This window comes from Syzygium oleosum, unplaced genomic scaffold (genome assembly GCF_021117445.2).
Source record: "Syzygium oleosum isolate NSW1041296 unplaced genomic scaffold, Sole_v2.1 Sole_v2.43, whole genome shotgun sequence".
Classification (NCBI taxonomy): domain Eukaryota; kingdom Viridiplantae; phylum Streptophyta; class Magnoliopsida; order Myrtales; family Myrtaceae; genus Syzygium; species Syzygium oleosum.
Genome location: NW_026607527.1, coordinates 160,829 through 184,089, shown reverse-complemented (window position 1 = coordinate 184,089; position 23,261 = coordinate 160,829). Strand labels below are relative to the sequence as shown.

The 23,261-nt window shown below is 40.0% G+C and overlaps 1 protein-coding gene and 1 pseudogene across 9 annotated transcripts; both read left to right on the top strand.

Moving 5' to 3' along the window:
• Window positions 1-10,878: 10,878 nt before the first annotated feature.
• LOC115693429 (putative disease resistance protein RGA4) lies at window positions 10,879-18,503 on the top strand. 9 transcript variants are annotated; one of them, XR_008815206.1, is made up of 4 exons: window positions 13,539-17,079; window positions 17,233-17,400; window positions 17,657-17,742; window positions 18,306-18,503. XR_008815206.1 is itself a non-coding variant. In XM_056306340.1 (3 exons), exon 2 carries the CDS (start codon window positions 13,658-13,660, stop codon window positions 17,069-17,071), a length of 3,414 nt encoding a protein of 1,137 aa, XP_056162315.1. In that variant the 5' UTR covers window positions 10,879-10,986; window positions 13,629-13,657; the 3' UTR covers window positions 17,072-17,079; window positions 17,233-18,503. The 9 variants fall into 9 exon arrangements, 4 of the variants coding, with proteins under 4 accessions (XP_056162315.1, XP_056162317.1, XP_056162318.1 ...); XM_056306340.1 differs by adding an exon at window positions 10,879-10,986 and having other exon boundaries at window positions 13,629-17,079; window positions 17,233-18,503; XR_008815205.1 differs by lacking the exon at window positions 17,657-17,742.
• LOC115693438 (glutamine synthetase leaf isozyme, chloroplastic-like) lies at window positions 18,317-21,354 on the top strand (annotated as a pseudogene).
• The last annotated feature ends 1,907 nt before the right edge of the window (window positions 21,355-23,261 follow it).

Sequence of the window (23,261 nt, the reverse complement as noted above, 5' to 3'; positions counted from 1 at the left end):
TAAATTAGGAAAAAGGCTAAAAGATAATAACTAAAACACACTACGAGAGAGGTCTACTAGTCCAAATCCGCATCCGGTCAAAAATTTCACTTTTCGCATATTCCGGGCAATATCGAGGCTGGCCACAATAATATCGACACCGTCCAATTAAATTCGTCCCGGAACTCCGAGAAATTCGATACCAACGTTTGGGCTCTAAATAACGGCCAAATTCGATCGAGTGCGATTCTAGCGAAATCTCAATTTAAAAAAAAACAATAACCGAGAGTGATCAGTTCCCGGGCGAGATTTTACTATAAGCACACTGACGAATTACACGTTTTATAAATCCCAAAAATGGGCCGAAATTCGGAATGTCACAACTCTTCCCCCCGTACAAAAATTTCGTCCTCGAAATTTACAATCCAACTCAATCCTTCGAACAAATGGGGGTATTGGTATCGCATCAGCTCTTCGCTTTCCCACGTCGCACCTTCGATTCCATGGTGCTCCCAAATTACCTTGACCATCGGAATTGTCTTGTTCTGCAGCACTCGTTCCATTCTATCCTCAATCTTTACTGGCCTTTCCATGTACGACACTCTGTCGTCCACGTCTATTTCTTCATAATTCAACACGTGGATCGGATCCGGCTCGTACTTCCTTAACGTAGACACGTGGAATACATTATGCACTTGAGACAAATTTGGCGGTAGCGCAAGACGATAGGCCAGATTTCCGATTCTTTCCAATATTTCAAATGGACCTACGTACCTCGGGCTCAACTTCCCTTTCTTACCAAACCGAGACAATCCTCTCATCGGTGAAACCTTGAGAAACACGTGATCCCCTACTTGAAATTTCAAGGGCCTACATCTCCGATCCGCATAACTCTTCTGATGACTCTGAATAGTCTTAAGTCTGTCCCGAATAACCTTAACTGCTTCGACTGATTGTTGGACCAATTCCGGATCCGTTATACTCCGTTCCCCAACTTCGTCCCAACAAACTGGAGTTTTGCACGCTCTGCCATACAACGCCTCAAAAGGTGCCATTCTGATACTCTGCTGATAACTGTTATTGTAGGCAAACTCGACGAGGTGCAATTGCTCTTCCCAACCTCCTTTAAAGTCTATAACGCACGCTCGTAACATGTCCTCGAGCGTCTGAATTGTCCTTTCAAACTGACCATCCGTCTGTGGATGATAGGCCATGCTATATTGCAGCTTTGTCCCCATAGCCGTCTGAAGACTTTTCCAAAAGGTTGCGGTAAACTTAGGGTCTCTGTCTGACGTTATTGTCACTAGCACTCCATGGAGATGGACTATCTGTCGCATATACAGCTCAGCATACTTATCCATTGCGAAATCCTTTCGCATTGCCAGAAAATGTGCCGACTTAGTCAATCTATCGACGATAACCCAAATGGAATCATGACCTCTCTGGCTCATCGGTAATCCCATAACAAAGTCCATCGTGATATGCTCCCATTTCCATTCGGGAATTTCCAAGGGTTGCAACTGTCCACCGGGCTTACAATGCTGTGCCTTCACTTGTTGGCACGTCAAACACTTGGCTACATGCTTGGCTACACCCACTTTCATTCCGTTCCACCAGTAGTGCTGACGCAAATTTTGATACATCTTTGTGCTGCCCTGATGAATGCTGTAGTTGCTACGGTGAGCTTCTGCCAAGATTTCCTCCTTAAGCTCTGCGTCATCGGGCACACACAAACGTCCACGAAACTTCAAGATTCCGTCCTCGGATACTTGAAAGTCAGTCTTTCTCTTAGTTTTGTCCATTTGCAGAATCTTTTGAATCTCAGGATCCGTAGATTGTAATGCCTTAATCCTCGCCTGAATCTCTGGTTCAATCCTCAAGGTAGCTAACAGACTTGAGAGGTGACTTACCTCAAACTTGAATTCCGAATCTCGCATCCCTTCAAGTAATGTCCATTCTTTAACCATCATCTGCGCAATACTTGATTTCCGACTAAGTGCATCCGCTACCTTATTAGTCTTTCCGGGGTGGTACAAAATGTCGCAATCATAATCCTTCAGGAGTTCCATCCAGCGACGTTGTCTCATGTTCAATTCCTTCTGAGAAAATAAGTACTTTAGGCTCTCATGATCCGTGTAGATTTGAAACCTTTCCTCACATAAATAATGCCTCCAAATCTTAAGTGCAAAGATGATAGCAGCAAGTTCCAAATCATGCGTCGGGTAGTTAAGTTCATGAGATCTCAATTGTCGCGATGCATATGCAACCACTCTTCCATGTTGCATTAACACACATCCTAATCCCTTTAGCGACGCATCACTATAAATCTCATATCCTCCGGGACCTGACGGTATCGTCAACACAGGGGCGGTAGTCAACTTGTGCTTAAGCTCCTGAAAACTCCTCTCGCACTTGTCTGTCCATTCAAACCTTGATTCTTTCTTAAGTAAACGAGTCAGAGGAGTAGCTATCGCGGAGAACCTTTCCACGAAACGTCTATAATAGCCCGCAAGTCCTAGGAAACTCCGAACCTCTGTCACTGTTGTCGGTCTTGGCCAATTCGTGACTGCCTCAATCTTTGTTGGATCCACTGAAATTCCATTCCCGGAGATTACATGCCCAAGAAATGCTACCCGGTTGTGCCAGAACTTGCACTTACTAAACTTGACATAGAGTGCGTGTTCTCTTAGAGTCCGTAGTACCATCCTTAGATGTCGCTCATGATCCTCGAGGCTCCTTGAATACACCAGGATGTCGTCGATGAATACAATAACAAACTGATCTAAAAACTCCTTAAACACCCGATTCATTAAATCCATAAAGCAGCAGGGGCATTAGTGAATCCAAATGGCATCACCGTAAACTCATAGTACACATATCTCGTCCTAAATGCCATCTTCGGCACATCCTCCTTAATCCTCAATTGATGATAGTTAGTCCTTAAGTCGATCTTTAAAAATATCGACGCCCCTTGTAACTGATCCAACAGGTCATCAATCCTTGGCAACAGGTACTTATTCTTAATGGTCGCCTGATTCAATTGTCTGTAGTCAATGCCCAACTTTAACGATCCGTCCTTCTTCCTCACGAATAAAACTGGAGCTCCCCATGGAGACGCACTCGGGCGGATAAAGCCTTTATCCAATAACTCCTGCATTTGGACCTTTAATTCTTTCAATTTTGACAGTGACATCCTATAGGGCACTTTCGAGATCGGTTCTGTCCCTGGGGCTAACTCAATTATGAATTCCACTTCCCTCTCAGGTGGCAATCCTGGCAATTCCTGAGGAAAGACATCGGGAAAGTTACACACCTCGGCTATGTCCTTTAGCCTTGGTTCCTCAACCAACTAGTCAGCCACAAAATAATTATCTTTCTATACCTCAAGGACAAAGTTCAATCCATCCAATTTCAATCCAATAGTCTCCCAAAAACAAATCACATCGGTTCTTTACAGAATCTGAAATTTCTAAGCAACACTCATCCTTTCAAACCCGTCCAAGAATATCATCAGTAATCCATAAATCCTTAAACCGATTGCGCCTATTCACCATAAAATTGATTATAAGTCTTACAAGACCACTCAAGCGATAACTTCAAAATCATCTCCTATTGCACCCAATATCATCTCATAACGCATCTAGACTTTCAAGGCACATCCTCTGCTTCCTTCTCAGCCACAACATACGCTTTTCCTTACGTCCTTAGCCGATTCTGATTAATCTGCGGGGCAGCTCTCGCTTAATGTCCTACCTACGGTCGCTGCGATTGCATCAGTGGTCTAACCTGTCGGTTCAGTAATTTCTCATTTGGTGACCTTGCTGTCCACATCCACAACATGCTCCACTTCTACCTTGGCAATGGCCATTCCTATGCCTCTTCCCACAAGACCGACATGCGACGTTGGAGTAGTAGTTCGGCTTTCCAAAGTTCTTCTTTATCGGAGGGACACGTCTCATATTCTCTGTCATAAACTTCTTCCTAAGTTCCTATTGTCCCTACCCGGCACGTACCGCGATCCAGAAGCGGCAGCCCTTTCTGTCATGTCTCGCTCAACCATTTGAGCTCTCCCGTAAAGCTCATTGTAATCCCTTGGATTTAGGAGTATCAACTGACTGCGGAGTTCCGGTTTCAAACCATCCCGGAATCTCCTTGCCCTATCCACAGGGTCTTTCACTATCCTTTGTGCGAACTTAGACAATCTTGCAAATTCCGCCTCGTACTAATCCACTGTCACTTGGTTCTGACGAAGCCGTAGAAACTGTCATTTTCTATTCCCGTGCAGTCTCAGAGAATTATTTCCCATTGAAGGTCTCAACGAAGGCAGTCCAATTCGGAACCGTGCCTATAGGGAAAACCCTACCTCGGGTGGCCTCCCACCAGTCATTTGTACACCCTGAAGTTGATACACTGCCGGGATCACCTTTTCTTTCTTTGCGCACCCCAACAGTGCAAAGGCTTTCTCCAATCCTTGAACCTAGATAGTAGCGGCCTCGGGATCTCTTTTCCCATCGAACTTGGACGGTTGCAGCTTTAAGAACTGCTCTACCAGTTGGTGCATCTAGCGATTTCCATTTCCATGATTACAATTATTCCTATAATTTCCATTAGCCCCAGTAACAGCGGCAACAGCGGCCTCAGCAGTATCAGTAACAGTAGCAACTCGTTCTTGAGTCTGCCTACCCATCAAGTTTCCAACCTCCGTAAGTGCTCTCAAAATCCCATCCACTTTGTGATCCTCCACAGCTCTAGCTAGTGAACCCGATCGGCCTCTTGTTCCCCCTTCCTCGGCTGCTCATTCTCACAGGATTCTCTCACCAAACACCTAAACTGCTATAATTCCATCCAGGAATTATAGACTGAAGCCATCTACTCAAGTCTAGCATTTCTAGGCTGTAAATCACGACAATGAGCATAGGACAAGCAGTCACCAAAACAAGCATCAAGAGCATATAACGAGTAGGATTCTCGATTTTACCGTACTCCTTGCAGCGCCTGCGATCACGAATATCACCAAGCAAGCATCCAGTAAGCACAAGCACATATTCACAGGGCATGCATTAAGCATTCTAAACTTGTGATCAAGCAGGTCTCCTTAACTGACTACCCCAAAGTCATCACTCCTTATCACTCCAGGTCTCGACCAAACTTGGATCAAGCTGACCTTGCTCTGATACCAAATCAACGGGGATGTCACGCCCCGAACCCTACGAGCGCGCGACCATCCCTTCGTGGTCGTAATGTACGCGACATCCCAGGACTTGTCGCCGACCCAATCGAAACACTAACGAGTAACGCATGCGGAAGTAACCTCGAACTCTCCGTACAATATATAAACAACGGGATAGTAGAGAGACAAAGAATACACATCAACAAGACACTTTTATAAACATAACATCGCTTACAACACATACATTTACCAGCCTTCTACGAGCCCACTATCTACGAACCACGCACAATAACATGGATCGGGTGGTTGGTAAGCTTAACTCCTCTACAAAAAGGTGCACTCAAAAGACGGGGTAACTCGACCTATCCTCAATCCCCGTAGTATCCTGGTAGCATCTCCGGATCAATCACGGTCGCGGGTCTGAAATGGTTTGGTTATACAACCATGAGAACACTTCTCAATAAGCAACTACCTAAGCCTCGCTTAGGCCAAAGCGTACTTCCGAACAATTCTAAACATGCGATTCAAACAATAGACGTGCCATAAACAATCACAGGCAACCTTACCTCGCCTTGGTGCATACACAAGCCCTGCACGTTAGAATATCGCCATAACATGGCCAATTGCCCATCAAGCACGCGCAAAGCAATTCATGGCATGATCAAACATAACATGGTTAATAATCCAGACGTGCTCATCAATTAACTCAGGCAAAGCATTCCCCAATGCAAATCGCACTCATTAAGTCCATATTATTAACGACCCCTTGGGCCACCGAACTCCCGCCGGTCTTCTGGCGTAACCAGGCATCGTCCCGCTACTTCGGCGACGGCAACGTCCGGAACCCCCGCCCAGACGGCATTCCACAAAGGAGCATCGATCCGGCCTCTACCGCGATCGGCAACGTCTAGAACCCCCGCCTAGACGGCATCCGAACTCCCGCCGGGCATCGTCTAGAACTCCCGCCTAGACGGAACGTGTCGTGACCATGCACATACCTCAACAATCATTACCAATTCTTATCTTTGTAAATTAGCCCAATGTCAACTAAATCCACCAAAATGTCATGGTAACACCGATAAGTTCTCGAGAGAGAGAAAAACCGAGTATGCACAGAATCGGGGCCAAACTGGGCAGTAACATAGTCACCGAATTTCGTTTAAAATAAATAGTAAATCAACTTCAAAAATTCTGAAATTTGGATATGTCGTGTAAAACATCTTGATAAACATTTTCCGTGAAGAACTCGAAACCCAGTTCCTAATGTAAACACCACTTTTTGTCACTTGAAGTCAGACAAAATTCAACTCGTCCAGTCAGGCCGCCTGACCATCAAAATGCATCTCATCCAGTACCCAAATCATTTTGGAAAGTCTTGAAATTTTTATATGTCATAGAAAAAAATGTTCTTAACAATTTTTGTGAAGGAAATTTGTTGAAAAGAGGTCTGGAAAAATTTGTAGAAAATCGGAGAGACCAGATGGTCGGATGAACAGTAAATCCGGCGGACTGAATTCGGTCCAAAAATGGACTTACGAATGGAACTAAATGATCTCCAAAAATTCCAGATTTAATATATGTCAAACTTCAAGATGTTATGAACAACTTTCATGAAGAACACTTCCTCAAATTCGGCCTACACAAGTCACAGTAAAAATAGAAAAATCCAGCGACGCAGCAGCAACCTTACCGGAAATTAACCAACAAGCACCACCAAGCAAACCAAGCACAACCAGCCACTAAACCAACTATCCACAGCCCTTAAACCATCCGTAACATGTCCATTAGTCACCCCTTAGCCTAGTCAAGGGTTAGGAAGCCACTTACCCAAGGCCTAAGCAAGATTTTCAAGCTAGGGAGCCTAACAAAGCCAAGCCAAGCAAGCAGCAGTTGCTCCGGCGGTCAGACGGGTGGCTAAGCGATTTCCGGCGACCTGGACGGCGGCGAGCGGTCGCCGGACGGCTGAGGTGGTTGGCTGGTGGAGATGGACGAAGGTGCTGGTGAGCAGCAGCAAGAAAAAGCAAGAAGCAACGAAGCAAAATGAAGAAGAAAACAGCAGCAACAGAAGTGAAGAAGCAGCGGTAAAAGGGCAGAACAGAAGCAGCATGTGAAGTTCATCATGGGCAGCAGCAGCAAAGGCGTGGGCACAGCAAGTCAGCAAGGAGGAGAGGTCAACAAGTCAGCAGAAGAAGGGGTGTCAGCGGTCAGCAAGCAGAAGTAATCAGCAGCAGCAGCATGGGGGAAGCAGCAGCGTGAAGCAGAAGCTGCAGCAGAGTGGTGGCAGAAACAACGTGGGGGAGTCAGCGGGCGTGAAGGAAGAGAGGAAGTCAGCGGCGTGGGGCGGCGGCGACGTGGGGGAGGAGAGAGAGAGAGAGAGAGAGAAAGTCAAATGCATTTGAGTGCAATCCGACGATCATCGTTCAAATCCGAAAATGATCTAACGGCCTACGAAAAACCCTAATTATAAATTAGGAAAAAGGCTAAAAGATAATAACTAAAGCACACTACGAGAGAGGTCTACTAGTCCAAATCCGCATCCGGTCAAAAATTTCACTTTTCGCATATTCCGGGCAATATCGAGGCTGGCCACAATAATATCGACACCGTCCAATTAAATTCGTCCCGGAACTCCGAGAAATTTGATACCAACGTTTGGGCTCTAAATAACGGCCAAATTCGATCGAGTGCGATTCTAGCGAAATCTCAATTTAAAAAAAAAAAATAACCGAGAGTGATCAGTTCCCGGGCGAGATTTTACTATAAGCACACTGACGAATTACACGTTTTATAAATCCCAAAAATGGGCCGAAATTCGGAATGTCACATTTAGTATTCAATTGGCACAATTAAATATGTTTATGACTGAATTGGTATAGAAATAATAGGTTTAAGGCTTTTATGGTATTTTTTTTGTAACGTGCCCGGTGCCTAAGAGCGCGGGACAAGGCTCACCAAGGGATAACAAAAGCACAAAGGAAGGGAAGCTTTTGTTTTATTAAATAGTTGCGTTACAAAAGAGTTTTGTTCGTTGTCGTGTGTACGGACGGATGTTGGGGGGCAGTTGATTTGTAGGTCGTCTTCTTCTACCTCGTAGGCCGTATACACCAATGTTAGAAGGCTGGGCCCTTTATAGCCTTCATCCACCACATACTCTCTCAGCAAATTATTTCCGACACAACACAAGGAAGAGGTGTTTGCTTCTATCATACGTGCTGGACAATCTACAACCCACTAGTTCAAACAATCACGAGTTTAAGCTACCTCCTTCGCGTATCTTTCAGCCACTCGTTCTTCTTCGTCTAGGGCATGAATCTGTCGATTGATCTTAGGAAAGTCTAGGAAATGGATCGATATCCACAAGATCATGATGGATTAGATTGAAACTTATCTTCAACTTTGAAATATAGTCGTCTGACTATATGAATAAAAAATGCAATTAATTATCTATTCATAAGTCGTCACATATACTAATATTCCACGTAGCCTTTATGATTTTAAAGATGAGACCATGAATGAAACCTCTATGGTAATGCTAAAGATACCATTGAATCAAAAGGATGTAATCAACTATACAATTTGATAATGTACGATTATTACCAAAAAGAAAATAACTTAAGTAAATTCTACAAGTGCAATGAAAAGTTTCAATAATTTTAAATCTAGATAGTTTAAGGCAAATGAAAATTCAATTAGAAATGCATAATCAACTAAAATCTAGTAAAATTCTGGCATAACTTTGCAGTTATGCAACTAATATAGAAGAGAAAAAAAAAGTGCATTTAGTGACATAGAACCACGATGCTCAAAATTCATGAGGTCAACAACCTAGAGTATACTAAAATTCTAACACTATCATCTCCAGAAAGATAAGCAAGACTCCAATAGTCAACAGAAAAAATCTTGATGGCTAGAATGCTCCAGCCACATCACCCAAAACAAATTTGTAATTGAGATCCATAAACAACATAATGTTCGAAATTATAGTCGTATTATTTGTTAAAATTAGAATCTCGCAATGTTCAGTAAAAAATTTTATGCCCATTGGCATAGCCTATGCCTGCCAATGGGCATTGAGACTAGCGCCTAGGTATATCTAACCAAAGGAAAAAGGACCAATGTCTGATTTCATGAATTTAGGAAATGCATTAACAAAATACGAAAAAGAATATATAACTAATACTCAAGCGAATCGTAAGCAAAGAATTAATACTATAAAGAGTACTTAATTATTAAAATCAATATCTATGTTTATAATATAGAAAAGCAAAAGGACAAAACTTCGATTAGATAATATTTTCATGGCGGTTTAAGAAAAAAGGATTGGGGGAGACCATCCCATATGAAAGATATAACTATTTCAACCCTTTCAAAACGAACTTAACTGTTGCAAGATGCCTTGGAAGATCAAATGCTTGCCGATGTTTTGGGTTGATCCTGCTAAAATATGATTATCGAATATGAAAGAACCATTTCGTGGAACAAAAGAAGGTAATCCGACATGACCCCTTTTGCAAGAAAGAAATGCAAAGAAATACCTTTCTTGTGTTAAAGGTAATTGAGGAGGCCAAGAAAGGGATCGATTCCCAAGTTTCCTTGTTGTGTCGACATATGAAAGGAATGTTCCTCTTTTCTTTCTCTTATAGTAATAATTCTAAGTAAAATCTACAAGTACAATGAAAAGTTTCACTAATCTTAAATCTAGATAGTTTAATGCAAATGTAAATTCAATTAGAGAGACGTATAATCAACGAAAATGAAAGTAAAATCTTGGCATAATATTGCAGTTACGCAATTAATATAGAAGAGAGAAAGAAAAAAAAGTGCATTTACTGACATAGAACCACGATACTCAAAATTCATGAGGTTAACAAACCGGAGTGTACTAAAATTCTAACACAATCATCTCCAGAAAGATAAGCAAGACTCCAATAGTTAACAGAAAAAATCTTGATGACTGGAATGCTCTAGCCACGTCACCTAAAACAAATTGTTAATTGAGATGCATATTTAACATTATGTTTGAAATTATAGTCATATTATTTGCTAAAATTATAATCCTGCAATGTTCAGCAAAAGACTTAATACCCCAATGAACAATAAGGTATAGCCTTTGCCTGCCAGCGGGCATTGAGACTACCGCATAAGTATACATAACCAAAGGAAAAACAAAGGGAATGTCTAATTTCATGAATTTAGGAAATGCATTAACAAAATAAGGAAAAAGAATATATAAGTAATACTCAATCGAATTGTAAGCAAAAAAAAAAATTATACTATAAAGAGTATCTAATTATTAAAATCAATATATCTATGTTTGTAATATAGAAAAGCAAAAGGAAAAAAACTTCGATTAGATAATATTTCGATAGTGTTAAAAGTAAAAAATAATTGGGGAGACCATCCAATATAAACGATATAATTGTTTCAACCCGTTTAAGACGAACTTAACCGTTGCGAGAATGGGATCAAATACTTTGCCGATATATTGGGTTGCAAACTTGAACATTTCACTTTTAGCTCTAAAGCTGCTCCTGCTAAAATACGATTATTGCTTATGGAAGAACCTTTCCGTTGAATAAAGAAAGTAATTAGATGTGTGGCCCTTCTTGCGTTAAGGGTAACTGAAGAGGCAAAGAAAGGGATCAATTCCCAAGTTTCCTTGTTGTGTCGACATAAGAAAGGAATGTTTTCATTTTCTTTCTCTATATGATGTGCGACGAGGATTAACGCAAGCAGCACTCAAGAACCATTCCTTCCCTGCTTCTTATCTTGCCGCTTGCATTTCATTCAGGCTCACTGCTGTCAAATTCGGTCCTTCAATATCACCAATACTCCTGGTAATTTCGCTCTCTGAGTTATTTTCACCATGCAAGCATCGGATTATTGTTTTATAAACTATTAGATCAGTGATTTGTTTTCGTCAGAATCTCCATTGCTTTTGCAAACATGTTAAACGAGTAAACACTAGAAGCACGAAAGATTTTAGACAAACCAATCATGGACCTCGGTCCCGACCTTGGTGAGTCCCATATGCATATTGATTTAGGCCTCATCTTGTAATGTGCATGGACGATGGGATTTCCTATTTTCAACAATTCAAGTTTGTCCACCTCTTATGGTGGATTTCAAGCTCTATGATTTCACAAGCATCGGCAAAACAACTAAAGGCTTGTTTTTATTTTTTTAATCCAATCTCATTTCAGATGCATGTTAACATTTTTTTTTGGTCTGAAACATATGTAATTTTCACATAAATTACATATAATCTTTTCATAATTTTTTTTAATACATCAATGATATTTTAAATTTTTATAGAGAGCAAAAAACTACTTTTGCTTTTAAAAAAGCACAAACGAACAAGTCCTAAGAAACCTCAGCTAACTCTTATCATCACGATTACTTTCTTTCATTTTATTTTATTATGTGTCATTTTTGAAACCAAACTAAGTATATATATATATAATCAATCAATAATAAAAAACTTTGATAAAATGGAGTTAAATGGTTACCCACATCATCGCAAAGCTCCATCCTTCCCATTTTCCTTAACATCCATGAGACATATTATTATATAATAAGGTAGAAAAAAACTCAATCGTCTAATTTAATCTAATATAATTTTTCTAGAACAATATATCAACATTTACTTGCCTTACTTATTAAATTTGATTATATAAGTATACAATAACTATAGGTAAAAGAAAATATTTAAATGACAAATTTTGATTGCAAAACTCCAACGTATATACATACTTTACAATAAAGTGGGAAAGAACTTAATCATCCCATTTAATCTTTAACATACAAGCACAACATCATCGACTTGCCTTACTTAATAAATTGGATGTGATCTTTTACATATCCCGTGGATTTGTGTCACTTTCTTCCGAATTTAATTGTCGTCCTAACTCCAACCTCAGCTCTCACAATCCACTGTATATGTAAAAGATTATATCCTACCTTAACAAGTGAATTGATGTGGCTATTTAGGATCAAAATAATTGCTTAATAGGATTATGTCATATGGATAGGCTACTACGAGCCAAGGGGGTCTCAATCCAATTATATACAACCGGGTGTCAATAGGACACGGGCCGACACCAAGCCCAATAGAAAGGCATAGGGAATAGGCCGGGTCATCTTTAAAGAGCCATACTCTGAGCTCACTAAGTCAAAACTCTCCAAAACATATCAAACAAATAAGAACAACTTAGGATCGTGCCACCTATCTTAAGTTGCTCTTGCATAGAGCAATGCTAATGTGAAATAACCCATAACAAGTCCCTAATAAAGGCATTTGTTAGTAAATTTAGGTAATTTTATATAGGAATAATTTATTTATTAAATATGAAACAAACCATACATGAGAGTTCATTGAAGTATGCAAAAAGGATTGTCATGCATAGAGAAAACACATAAAAAATAATGATTAAGACCATTCCTATTATTGTTGGGACGACAAGAATGTTGCAATTTAACAACAATAGATGTGCGACATGCATAACACATTATTATGAAGAAGACTAGCTGTACTTCGTATAAAAAGAAATGATTATTATCATAATAATATAATTATTGTTGCTTGTTTTAGGTGTAAAAAGAATGATACAAGTTGTTGCATTGTCTCGAATTTGAATTTAAATAAAGTAAATAAGTAAAGCTAACTTTAGATTAAAAGATAGAGGCAAGCTGATAGTATGATCATATAGGAAATTCGACAAAGATTTGATTATGTATATTGAATAGAGTTAAATTAGAAGAAGAATATATTAGGGGATAGAAATAAGAGCCAGACTTAAAAGACAAAAGAGATGACTTGTCTCATAGTAATTGTTAAAGAACAGCTATGAATTTCAAGTATTTAAAGAATTCCAAATTAATTGATACGATTACAATAGAAAACTGAAATAGTAAAAGATTGTGTAAAGATATAGGATTTTACTTTGCATAAATGTGCAAGTTTTGGAATTGTCTAGTATGGGATGGGAAGAGCTTTAAGGCAGTTTTTTTTTTGTTTATTTGGATAATAGGAAAAAATAAAGGAAGAAAAAAAATGTAGGAGCATTGATCACAGGAAGCAAATAATTTTGAGAGATAAGCAAGGAGACTGAACTTCCTTAATCAAACTGTAACGTTTTGTTAACAACTTTGTCATACATTAAATCCATCCAAAGAATATAAAAAATGATCCGTCATCTTTTCGCAAAAAAGTAAAGAATGAACCCTTTGAAAAAAAAAAAGAAAGGTGTTCTTGCGGGCATGGGACACGACCCGGGTGGGTCCGTACTTTCGGTTGAGGCTTGTGTGGATGATTAGAATTCCCATCTATAACAGCTCAAGTCCGTCATAGAAGTTGATAATTAGATTTGTAAGGCTTTTGATTTGCCAGTGTCAAGTGAGCATCAACATTAATTGTTTATACATGTCGTGAGAAGTCTCTAGGCTTGGACCGACTGCACTTATATCTTCTGATCCACAGAGAGACAAAGACAGATACAAAGGACAAAAATGGCGGTAGCTGTCGTTGGCATTGCTGAAAAGATCGTTGCTTATCTGGTTCCTCAAGCAATAGAAACGGTTGGAAAGTTATGGGGCATCAAGCATGAACTCAAGGTGCTCGGGGACACGATCTCCACGATTCAGGCCGTACTGGATGATGCAGAGAAGCAATACTACCAGAGTCGCCAAATCCAAGGTTGGCTTGAGAAACTAAAAGATGCTTTCTATGATGCGCAAGACGTACTTGAAGAAGTCAATATAGAAGCTTTGCGACGAGAACTGAGAGGCCACAGTGAAATAAGCAAGGAGGTAAGGACATTTTTCTCAAGTTCAAACCAGCTTGCTTTTAAACTGAAGATGAGTTACAAAGTAAGAGCAGTGAGGGAGAAAATAGAAGCCATTGAGGCTGATAGGAAATTCCACTTGGATGAGCGCTCCGTGGATTCACGAGTAGAGAGACAGTGGAGGAAAAGAGAAGAGACGCATTCGTTTATAAGTGAGGGAGATATAAAAGGCAGAGATGATGACAAAACGACTGTCATAAATTTTTTATTGGATTCAAACGTGAAAGAGAACGTCTCTATCCTTCCAATAGTTGGTATTGGTGGGCTTGGAAAAACGGCACTTGCTCAATTTATATATAATGATGAGATGGTAAGTAAACACTTTTACTTGAAAATGTGGGTTTGTGTCTCCAATGACTTTGACGTGAAAAAAATAGTCACAAATATCATAGCTTGTGCAAAGAAGAAAGCACACAATGAGGATCCAATGGAACAGTTGCAAAGTGAACTGAGGGCAGAAATTGATGGAAAGAGATATCTCTTAGTTTTAGATGACTTGTGGAATGAAGAACCAGAAAAATGGTTGGGCTTGAAAAAATTACTGGTAGGAGGTGCTAGAGGAAGCAAGATCCTTATAACTACACGCCTTCCTTCGGTTGCGAAGATCGTTGGCACTGCTCCGCCTCTTCTTCTTGGGGGCTTATCTGACAGCGTATCTCTTAATTTATTAATGCAAATGGCTCATCGAAAAGAAGAGGAGATACAAGATCCTGAAATGGTAGCTATCGCCAAAGAGATAGTTAGAAAGTGCTTCGGGGTTCCATTGGTTGTTCGAACTGTTGGGAGTTTACTATTCTTTAAGAAAACTAAACTCGAATGGTTAACTTTCAAAGATTATGAGCTCCTAGATGTGTCTCAAAGGGAAGACAACATAATATCTGTTTTGAGGCTAAGTTATGACTATCTTCCTTCACATTTGAAACAATGTTTCGCGTTCTGTTCATTGTTTCCCAAAGATTATGAGATAAAGAAGCAGACTTTAGTCAATCTTTGGGTGGCTGAAGGATTTATCCGGTCATCAAATAGAAGTCAACATTTAGAAGACATTGCTCATGGATATTTCATGGATCTACTTTGGAGCAACTTCTTCCAAGATTTTCAAGAAGATGAGGAGACTTGCAAGATGCATGATTTGATGCATGATCTAGCATGCTTGGTTGCTGGGACCGAGTGTCGGGTGGCATGGGATCGCACAAAATCCATACATGAGAGAACTCATCATGTATCATATGGTTCAACTTTCAATTTGAGGGGCGAATTTCTAATCTCATGCTCAAAAGCAAGTGCGCTGAGAACATTTCTGTGTGCTGCTAGTGATAGAGAAATGGAACCAACGAGCGAAGCAGATCTACGCCAACTCATTCAAAGTTTCAAGAGGTTGCGTGTCTTGGATTTGCAAGAAACAAATGTAGAAAAGGTGCCAAGGTTGATTTATAAGTTGAAGCATCTCACGTATCTCGACCTCTCTGGCAATGTTAATCTAAAAAGGCTTCCTAGATCCATTACGAGATTGCAGAATTTGCAAACACTTAATCTCTCCGGTTGTAGTGCCCTTGAAGAATTGCCAAGGGGTATAGGGAAGTTAGTTAGCCTTCGAAATCTAGACATAGATTATTGTTCGAATCTTGGTTATTTGCCACATGGACTAGGTCAGTTGAGTTCTCTGCATAGGCTAACGCGCTTCATTTTGCCCAAAGATAAAGCTCTTGGTAAGGATTGTTGCGGACTTTGGGAGCTAAATGGGCTTAATGACATCCGGGGAAGCCTTTGCATTGAGAATTTGGGAAGTGTGACAGATGCAGTAGCAGAATCCAAGGCTGCAAACTTGATAGGAAAGCATTCTCTGGAATCTTTGGAACTTATATGGAGCGATTTCAATACTGAAGATGCAGTAATCGGGGATAGAGATGAAGCTCTATTAGATGGACTGATGCCGCACTCAAACCTGCAGAACTTGAAGATAAATGGATATAAAGGTAAGAGCTTTTCGAGGTGGATGATGGATAGCCTTGTGTTTTCCTTGCCAAATTTAGTCGAGTTAAGCTTCAACGATTGCGGAAGATGTAAACTTCTCCCTCCACTAGGCCAACTACCTGGCCTCAAGATTTTAGAGATTTCGAAACTGACTGAATTGGAATACATCGTATCGGATCATTCTTCCACTTCAACAATATCATTTCCTAGTCTATTGAAATTAGATATCGATAGTTGTGAAAAATTGAAAGCTGTCCTACCAACTCCGCATCTTGAGGAGTTAACGCTGACTAGGGCCCACCCAGCATTAATAAATATGATAGTTGGCCTTAATAAGTTGAAGCATCTGAAAATATGTTATATGAAGCCTCTAGAATGTGTGCCCAAGGAGTGCTGGAAAAGTCTCACCTCCCTCGAATCTCTTCACATATGGCATTGTCCTGGATTAACTTCCCTCTCAAAAGCACCACCACCACTGGGTACGCGACATCAATCCAACCTAGTGCATCTCGATTCTTTAGATTCTGAGGAGCTGGATTTTTCCAAATACGACGAAAGCAGCGGCGGCAACAACAACCACAACCTCATCTTGGAACTTCACAGTCTCCGCTCCGTGACTCTCTTTGGACTTCCAAAACTAGCATCTCTCCCACGGTGGCTTCTCCAGGCCAGCAATCTCGAGGATCTCTCCATTCGGGATTGTAAGGAGCTGGATTTATGCAAAGACGAAAGCGGCAACAACAACCTCATCTTGGATTTCCATGGAGGACTCCATCACAGTCTTCGGTCCCTGTGGATCGACGGCCTTCCCAAACTAGCATCTCTCCCACAGTGGCTTCTCCAGCTCAGCAATCTCGAGCGTCTCACAATTTGGGGTTGCTCCAATTTAAAGGCATTACCAGAGCAGATCGTGGCCCTTCAATCACTTCAGCAGCTTGACATCTACTATTGCCCCTTGTTGACGTCATTACCTGAAGGAATGCAAAGGCTTGCATCCCTTACTCACCTAACGATCCTCGGTTGCCCAGAATTGGAGAGGAGGTGCAAGAGAGATGGAGGTGAGGACTGGTACAAGATCGCTCATATCCCCCACCTCTACATTTGATTATGAAGGTATGTGAGGACCTTGTTTACCCAGTTTTTTACATGTATAATTTTCGAATTGTGTTTCGATGCTAGATTCGATTTGGGGACATGAATTAACCCTAGAGGAATACCGGCACGATTTTGCAAACACCCGTTTGCTTTCGCTGCTTCTGGACAGAGAGAGAGAAGGTCGATGACGGGTTGCATTCTGATGTTCAGAGAATCTTGTCATAGCCGTTGCTTGAGCTCTCTCTCGCGAGGCCTAATTCGGATTATTAAGGCATCGCATTGAACGAGTACAACACATTCGTTCTCGCTAGGAGCGCAAGGGTTTGCGACATTGATTTGGTAATGGAGAGAGGACAATTGCCACCGAGTTCAGCATCATCGTTAATGCTTTTTGCGGTTTTTTTTTATTATATTTTTTGAATTATTGGTGCCTCTTGAGAATTTCTCACTTTGTTCCGGCTCCTGATCAAAGTTGACTACTTCAGTTCGACGTCATACGAATTTGTTTTTGTATCTTTTGATTGGGTTCATTGCTTGATCTGGTGGTGAAGATGAGCCGAGTTTGCTGACTTGGCTTCTCGAACTGGACTTGCAGCTCGAAAACTATTATGATGTGCGGTCAGTGACTGCTATCTCAAAAGCATTTTGGTTTGGATCATCATGCTCTGTATTTCATGAGTGGTATAGTTTGTCATCTACACGGAAGAGATGTCGCACCGCATTTCACTGCTCTTGCTGTTGTACTACTAAGTTGTTTTAACCATTCCATCTTCTTGATTTCTACCGCTTTCGTTTTCTAGAAATCATGCTTGCAAAATAAGTAAGATTTTATAAATCTACTCTCAGTTTATCCCTCTATTTTTGGGCTAGAATCAATTTCAAGTGGTCTAAGACTACGCCACTCGATCTCTAAGCTTATACCTCCATCGAAACCTGTGTGTGTAAAATTGTTCATGGCAATTGTATTTGAGCCTCGCTGTTTATGCTTCAAAATGTAAGTTTTTCCCACTTGAAACAAGTCTTCAAAAAGTGGTTTCATGAGATTAAGCTTAGGGCGGAAGGTGCTGTCTTTGAAGTACCCAGTCCATTCTTTTTTATCATTTCAAAAGTAAACTATCATGCATACCAGAAGGCCAAGTCATACAAATAATGCTCGATGTTTGAACTATCTTCCATGAGATTAAGCTCCCAGGTTTTTTGTTTTAGTAGATATGTCTATTTACTCACACTGCTTTATTTTTCAGACTAGGCAGAAATGGCGCAGATTTTGGCACCGACGACACAATGCCATATGAGGATGACAGAATTCACAGACTACCATAGCAAACGCATGGATTTTTCTCTTGCTGAAGTAAAAGAAGAGTGTAAACAGCAAGAGCTTTTCTAAGTTCAGGGTGTATGCTTTGAAGTCCGAGAACAATTCTATTACAGGCTTGAGAGTCTTCTCCCATACGATGATTGCAGAATACATTTGGTATGTTTTAATGCCTAAAACCATTAAGTGCGGTCCACAAAAAGATGAACACTACTAGAACTATTCTGTATTGAAATTATAAGTTCGCATTTCTCTTCGATCTACCATCAGAATAAGTATGTCATATGTTATATGCACATTCAACAACTGACACCTTTTCTTTTTACATGCTACATGCTACTGATCTATTAATTCGTGAATAATCAGATGATCCTTAGACCTGTTGAGCACCTGCCTGAACTTCCCATGTGGAACTAGGATGGATCAAGTACTGGTCAAGCTTTGGGGGGAGGATAGCGAAGTGATCTTACCGTAAGATGACATAAACCCAAAACTGTCGTACTATATTTACTTTCACATCATTCCATCAAGTTCTTGACTTTTTAACAGCCCTCAAGCAATTTTCAAGGATCCTTTCCGAGGTGGCAACATTATCTTGGTAATCATCCACGAAATAAGTATTATGTTGTCATAAATTGTTCATCCATCAGATCATCTGAAAAGGTTGATCAAACAAGAAAGGACCTTTCAATTGGTTTACGGAGAATTATTGTTCATCTGCAGGTTATTTGCAATTTATACATACCAGCTAGCAGGCCGATTCCAGCGAACAAACATGCCAGGGTTGCTGAAATTTCCAGTAACCCAAAGGCTATCTATGACGTTTCATGGTAGGATATCCAAAAACATGAGTTTCTTTTTATCTTGAATTATAAAGTTTTGAAATGGACGAGCTCATGACTTTTGCTAAATGTTCACATTAGGTATGGGATTGAGCAAGGAAGCACCCTACTGCAGACAAATATTCGATGGTCATTAGGTTGGCCTGTTAGAGGATATCTAGGTCCCCAAGTGAGAAATTGTTTCCAAATGAATTTCCCTATATATTGATGGATTATAGGCTAAGCTGATGAGAAAATTTGTATTGTGATGTGATCTTTTATGTTCATTTAGGGGCCTTATTACTGTGGTGTTGGGCCTGATAAGTCATTTGGCCGAGACATATCCGATGTTTTATTTTTTTGGACTTAAGACATATCCGATGTTCACTATAAGGGTTGCTTATATGCCGGTATCAAATTTAGTGGTATCAATGGAGAGGTGATGCCGGGCCAGGTAATATCTGACCTCCATCTTGTCTGTTTTTTCAAAAGGGAAAAAAATAAAAAAAGAAGCACAAAACTGTTGCCATCAACACTAGCTTCAATTGTGCAGTGAGAATACCAAGTAGGACCAAGCGTCGGAATTGAAGCGGGAGATCATCTGTGGTGTTCAAGATACCTTCTTAAGGTGAAATTTCAATTACTTGCTCAAGAAAATAATGGAATGCCATTAACGGCAAATGGAATAAGTGCATATAGACATGTTCTTTGGTATTCAAATACTTGATTGTTTTTGTTGCCTATATAACACAGAATAACTGAGCGAGCTGGTGTCGTCCTCATGTTAGATCCTAAGCCAAAGGAGGTATTTGACTTCACTATCACCATTTACGCAATCTATTACCCCAAAGTTGATAAAACACTCTCTTCCTTCTCAGGGTGACTAAATGGTGCAGCATGCCACACTAACTACAGGTTGACACCACAGAAATAACATGGACTTGGTTAAGTATTTTTGATCATTGAAGGACTTTAAGAGTGTGCTCCCATCTTTTCTGCAGTACAAAAAGCATGAGAGAAGAGGGAGGCTTTGAAGTGATAAAGAAGGCAATCTTGAATCTCTCATTATGCCGCGAGGAGCATATTAGCGCCTTTGGAGAAGGAAATAACAGAAGGTTGACTGGAAAGCATGAAACAGCCAACATTGACACATTTTTTTCGGTATTGCTCAGAAGAAACATACCAGTTGCTAGTCAAATTTGAAGATTGCCTTGTTAATGAACTCAAATTTTTTTGTGATGCCTGAATTACTTGAATTGTTATGCAGGGAGTTGCCAATCGTGGTTGCTCAATCCATGTGGGCCGTGGCATTGAGAAGCAAGGAAAAGGTACTATAACATTGACCATCCCAGTTCCCTTTTGTGCTCTGTCTGAATATCAATCACAGATGCTCAACTTTAATAGATGATTCCAGAAACAATATCATAAGAAAATAATATATATAAGTATTCTTTATCTTTTCGGTGTCAGCCGATTCTATGATTGCTACTATACAAGGAATTTTGACTTTTTGCAATCATAAAGCATTCCCACGGTTTTGCTTCCAAAACCGAAGTTAAGGCTTGGATATCTTAGTTCTTTTAGTGCCGCAAAAAACTTTCTGCAATGCTTCACTATTTCTGAATATCGATAGAAAATACAAAGTTCACCTTCCTTGCTCAGTTAGTTAATGGCATAAAATGATATACAGGTTGCTTGGAAGACAGGCATCCTGCCTCAAACGTGGACCCATATGTTGTGACCTTGTTACTTACTGAAACTAATTTATGGGCGCCCCCCATCAAGGCTGAAGCTCTTGCTGCTCAGAAGCTAGCATTGAAGGTCTAACGCTGCTAGTTAAAAAAGGCCAAATGCATTAATAAATCAATGGAGACCTCCAAGCTGAGATACTATGAACCCTTTTTCCGTCAGATTTAGGTCACTGAGTGAAGATCCTCATGTAAATAAAGATTCCCAGAGGGAGAGAAAATTAGATGTCCAAGCTCAGACCCTGTCTCCTTTACATTGGTTTCATTCTGCATTGCATTTGCAAGTAGTCTCACTGTTTTGGGCATTTGAGTTTGCCATTACCCTTTAGTGTCATGGACATCTTCCTGTCTTTGTATTTTCAGTTACTTCGACATTTCAGCATTATCCATCCAAATTTTCAATGTCCTCGTATGCTGAGCTCATTCAATTTGGCATTTCCAACTTTCTTTTGACTGAAAGGCAGTTTGACTTTTGATTCAATAAACATGAGATGCACGAGTTAGTTTCATCTCTTCCAATGTCTTATTGAGAGAGCTTTGGGAAGTATAAACAGACCACAATCCTTGGGAGTAACGCAAGTTTGCTCGTGCAGCTTGGCAAGTTATTTTTGTTTGCGAGGCAAAGAAATGTTCTCAGTGAGATGGAAAGTACAGTACAAGCATAGAAATGGCAATTTGGCAGCACCTACCATTTTGCTTCTATAGAACTGAATGTTACTCTCAAGGTCCTTTTTCTTTTCATCTCCTCGCTTTTGCTTCTATAGTACTTTATGAGTCCTAAAGTACCAGTCGGCTAAGTGTCCACGTGATGTTTATATTGATTTTGATCCCATGGTGCACTCAGCTAATTGAAATGAAGATATACTAATCAAAACATGAAGGCAATATAAAGAGATCAACATAAATCATTAAAAAGGCAACAAAGATAAATAAGAACAATGTGTGGAAAGTAAACCCGACACAAATCGGATAAAGAATATGCATGGTCTTATTACTGAGCCTTGGGACATGAGCCTGGTGAGCTATAATTAAATCTAAGGCTAACTCTGACAATAAAGAATTCTCTACTGAAAGATATCCTCTAAACTATACTTGAAACAAAGACATATATTGAAGAGATCCATAAATGCAATTATGAGATTTTTTATTTCTCATTTTTTCATATCTTTTTATCTATTTTTTGGTGGATGAACATACCACATACCTAGAGATGGATAGACATAAACAAAAAGATATTAAAAAGGAGAGTGATTTAGTGAAAGAACACTCAAATACTATAGGAGCTGTAGAACGAAGAGCTACCCGAAGAGACATTACGAAAGACGAATTCCTAATCTCATAAACCGAAACTTGAACAAACGTATTCTACTCAATATTGGAAACAAAATTTCGCATTCTACTTATGAGAAACATGCCCAGGAAATACTTGTATCACCGATCAAAACGGGTATATTACAATTATAAACATACCTTTAATGTCCACAGATTAAATACGCTCTTGCAGTAGCCTTGAGAGAGAGTTCTTCTTTTCTATGGGAGTCATTGTACGGCGTTTTTTTTTTTTTTCGTTACTTAAGAGAAGAAGTTAACTCAAAAAAAGATCGTGAATCTCTTTTAATCATTCCTTTTGATAACCGCTATCTCTTTTTTATTACAATATTTTATCTTTTGTTTTTGAATTCTTAAGTAACCGCCATTTGTACATGGGCGGCCCACAACCATAAACCCATAATCCTCCTGTAATCCATCAAGATACAAATAAAAAAGATTCGATCTAGAGACTCATCCAGTCAAAGCCACATGGACGGACACTAAGAAAAAGCCAAGAATGAATCTCATGGACATCCGAGGAAGAAGACTGACATTTTCTCCTTCAAAAGAAATCAAGTAACGCATTGTACCAAAGCCTGGAAATCTCATACAATCACACCAAGCCCGATGAATCAAGTCATAAGTATACCGATTCTCCTATTTTCGACTTACAATAGACAGGCCAGCTTCAGCACATGTATTCAGGATAAGAATAATCGTGTAACTAAGTCAAAATGAGAATACGACACAGGAAAACATTGCAATAGAGTCGACGTATGAAACGGAGCAAAAATGAACCAAGCATCATTGATTGAGATGGCCATTCAAACACAGATTGCAGATTGCAGCAACGAAGTACGATTTGGACTCGATGTTACTGCTTGGAAATTAAGGAGCAAACAAAGCAGAAAACGCAAGTACTTGAGAAAGGGTATGTGACTAGGAAAGAAAACTTAAGAGAATCTTACGCGAGGAAATAGTCTCGTTAATTTTCAAATTATAACC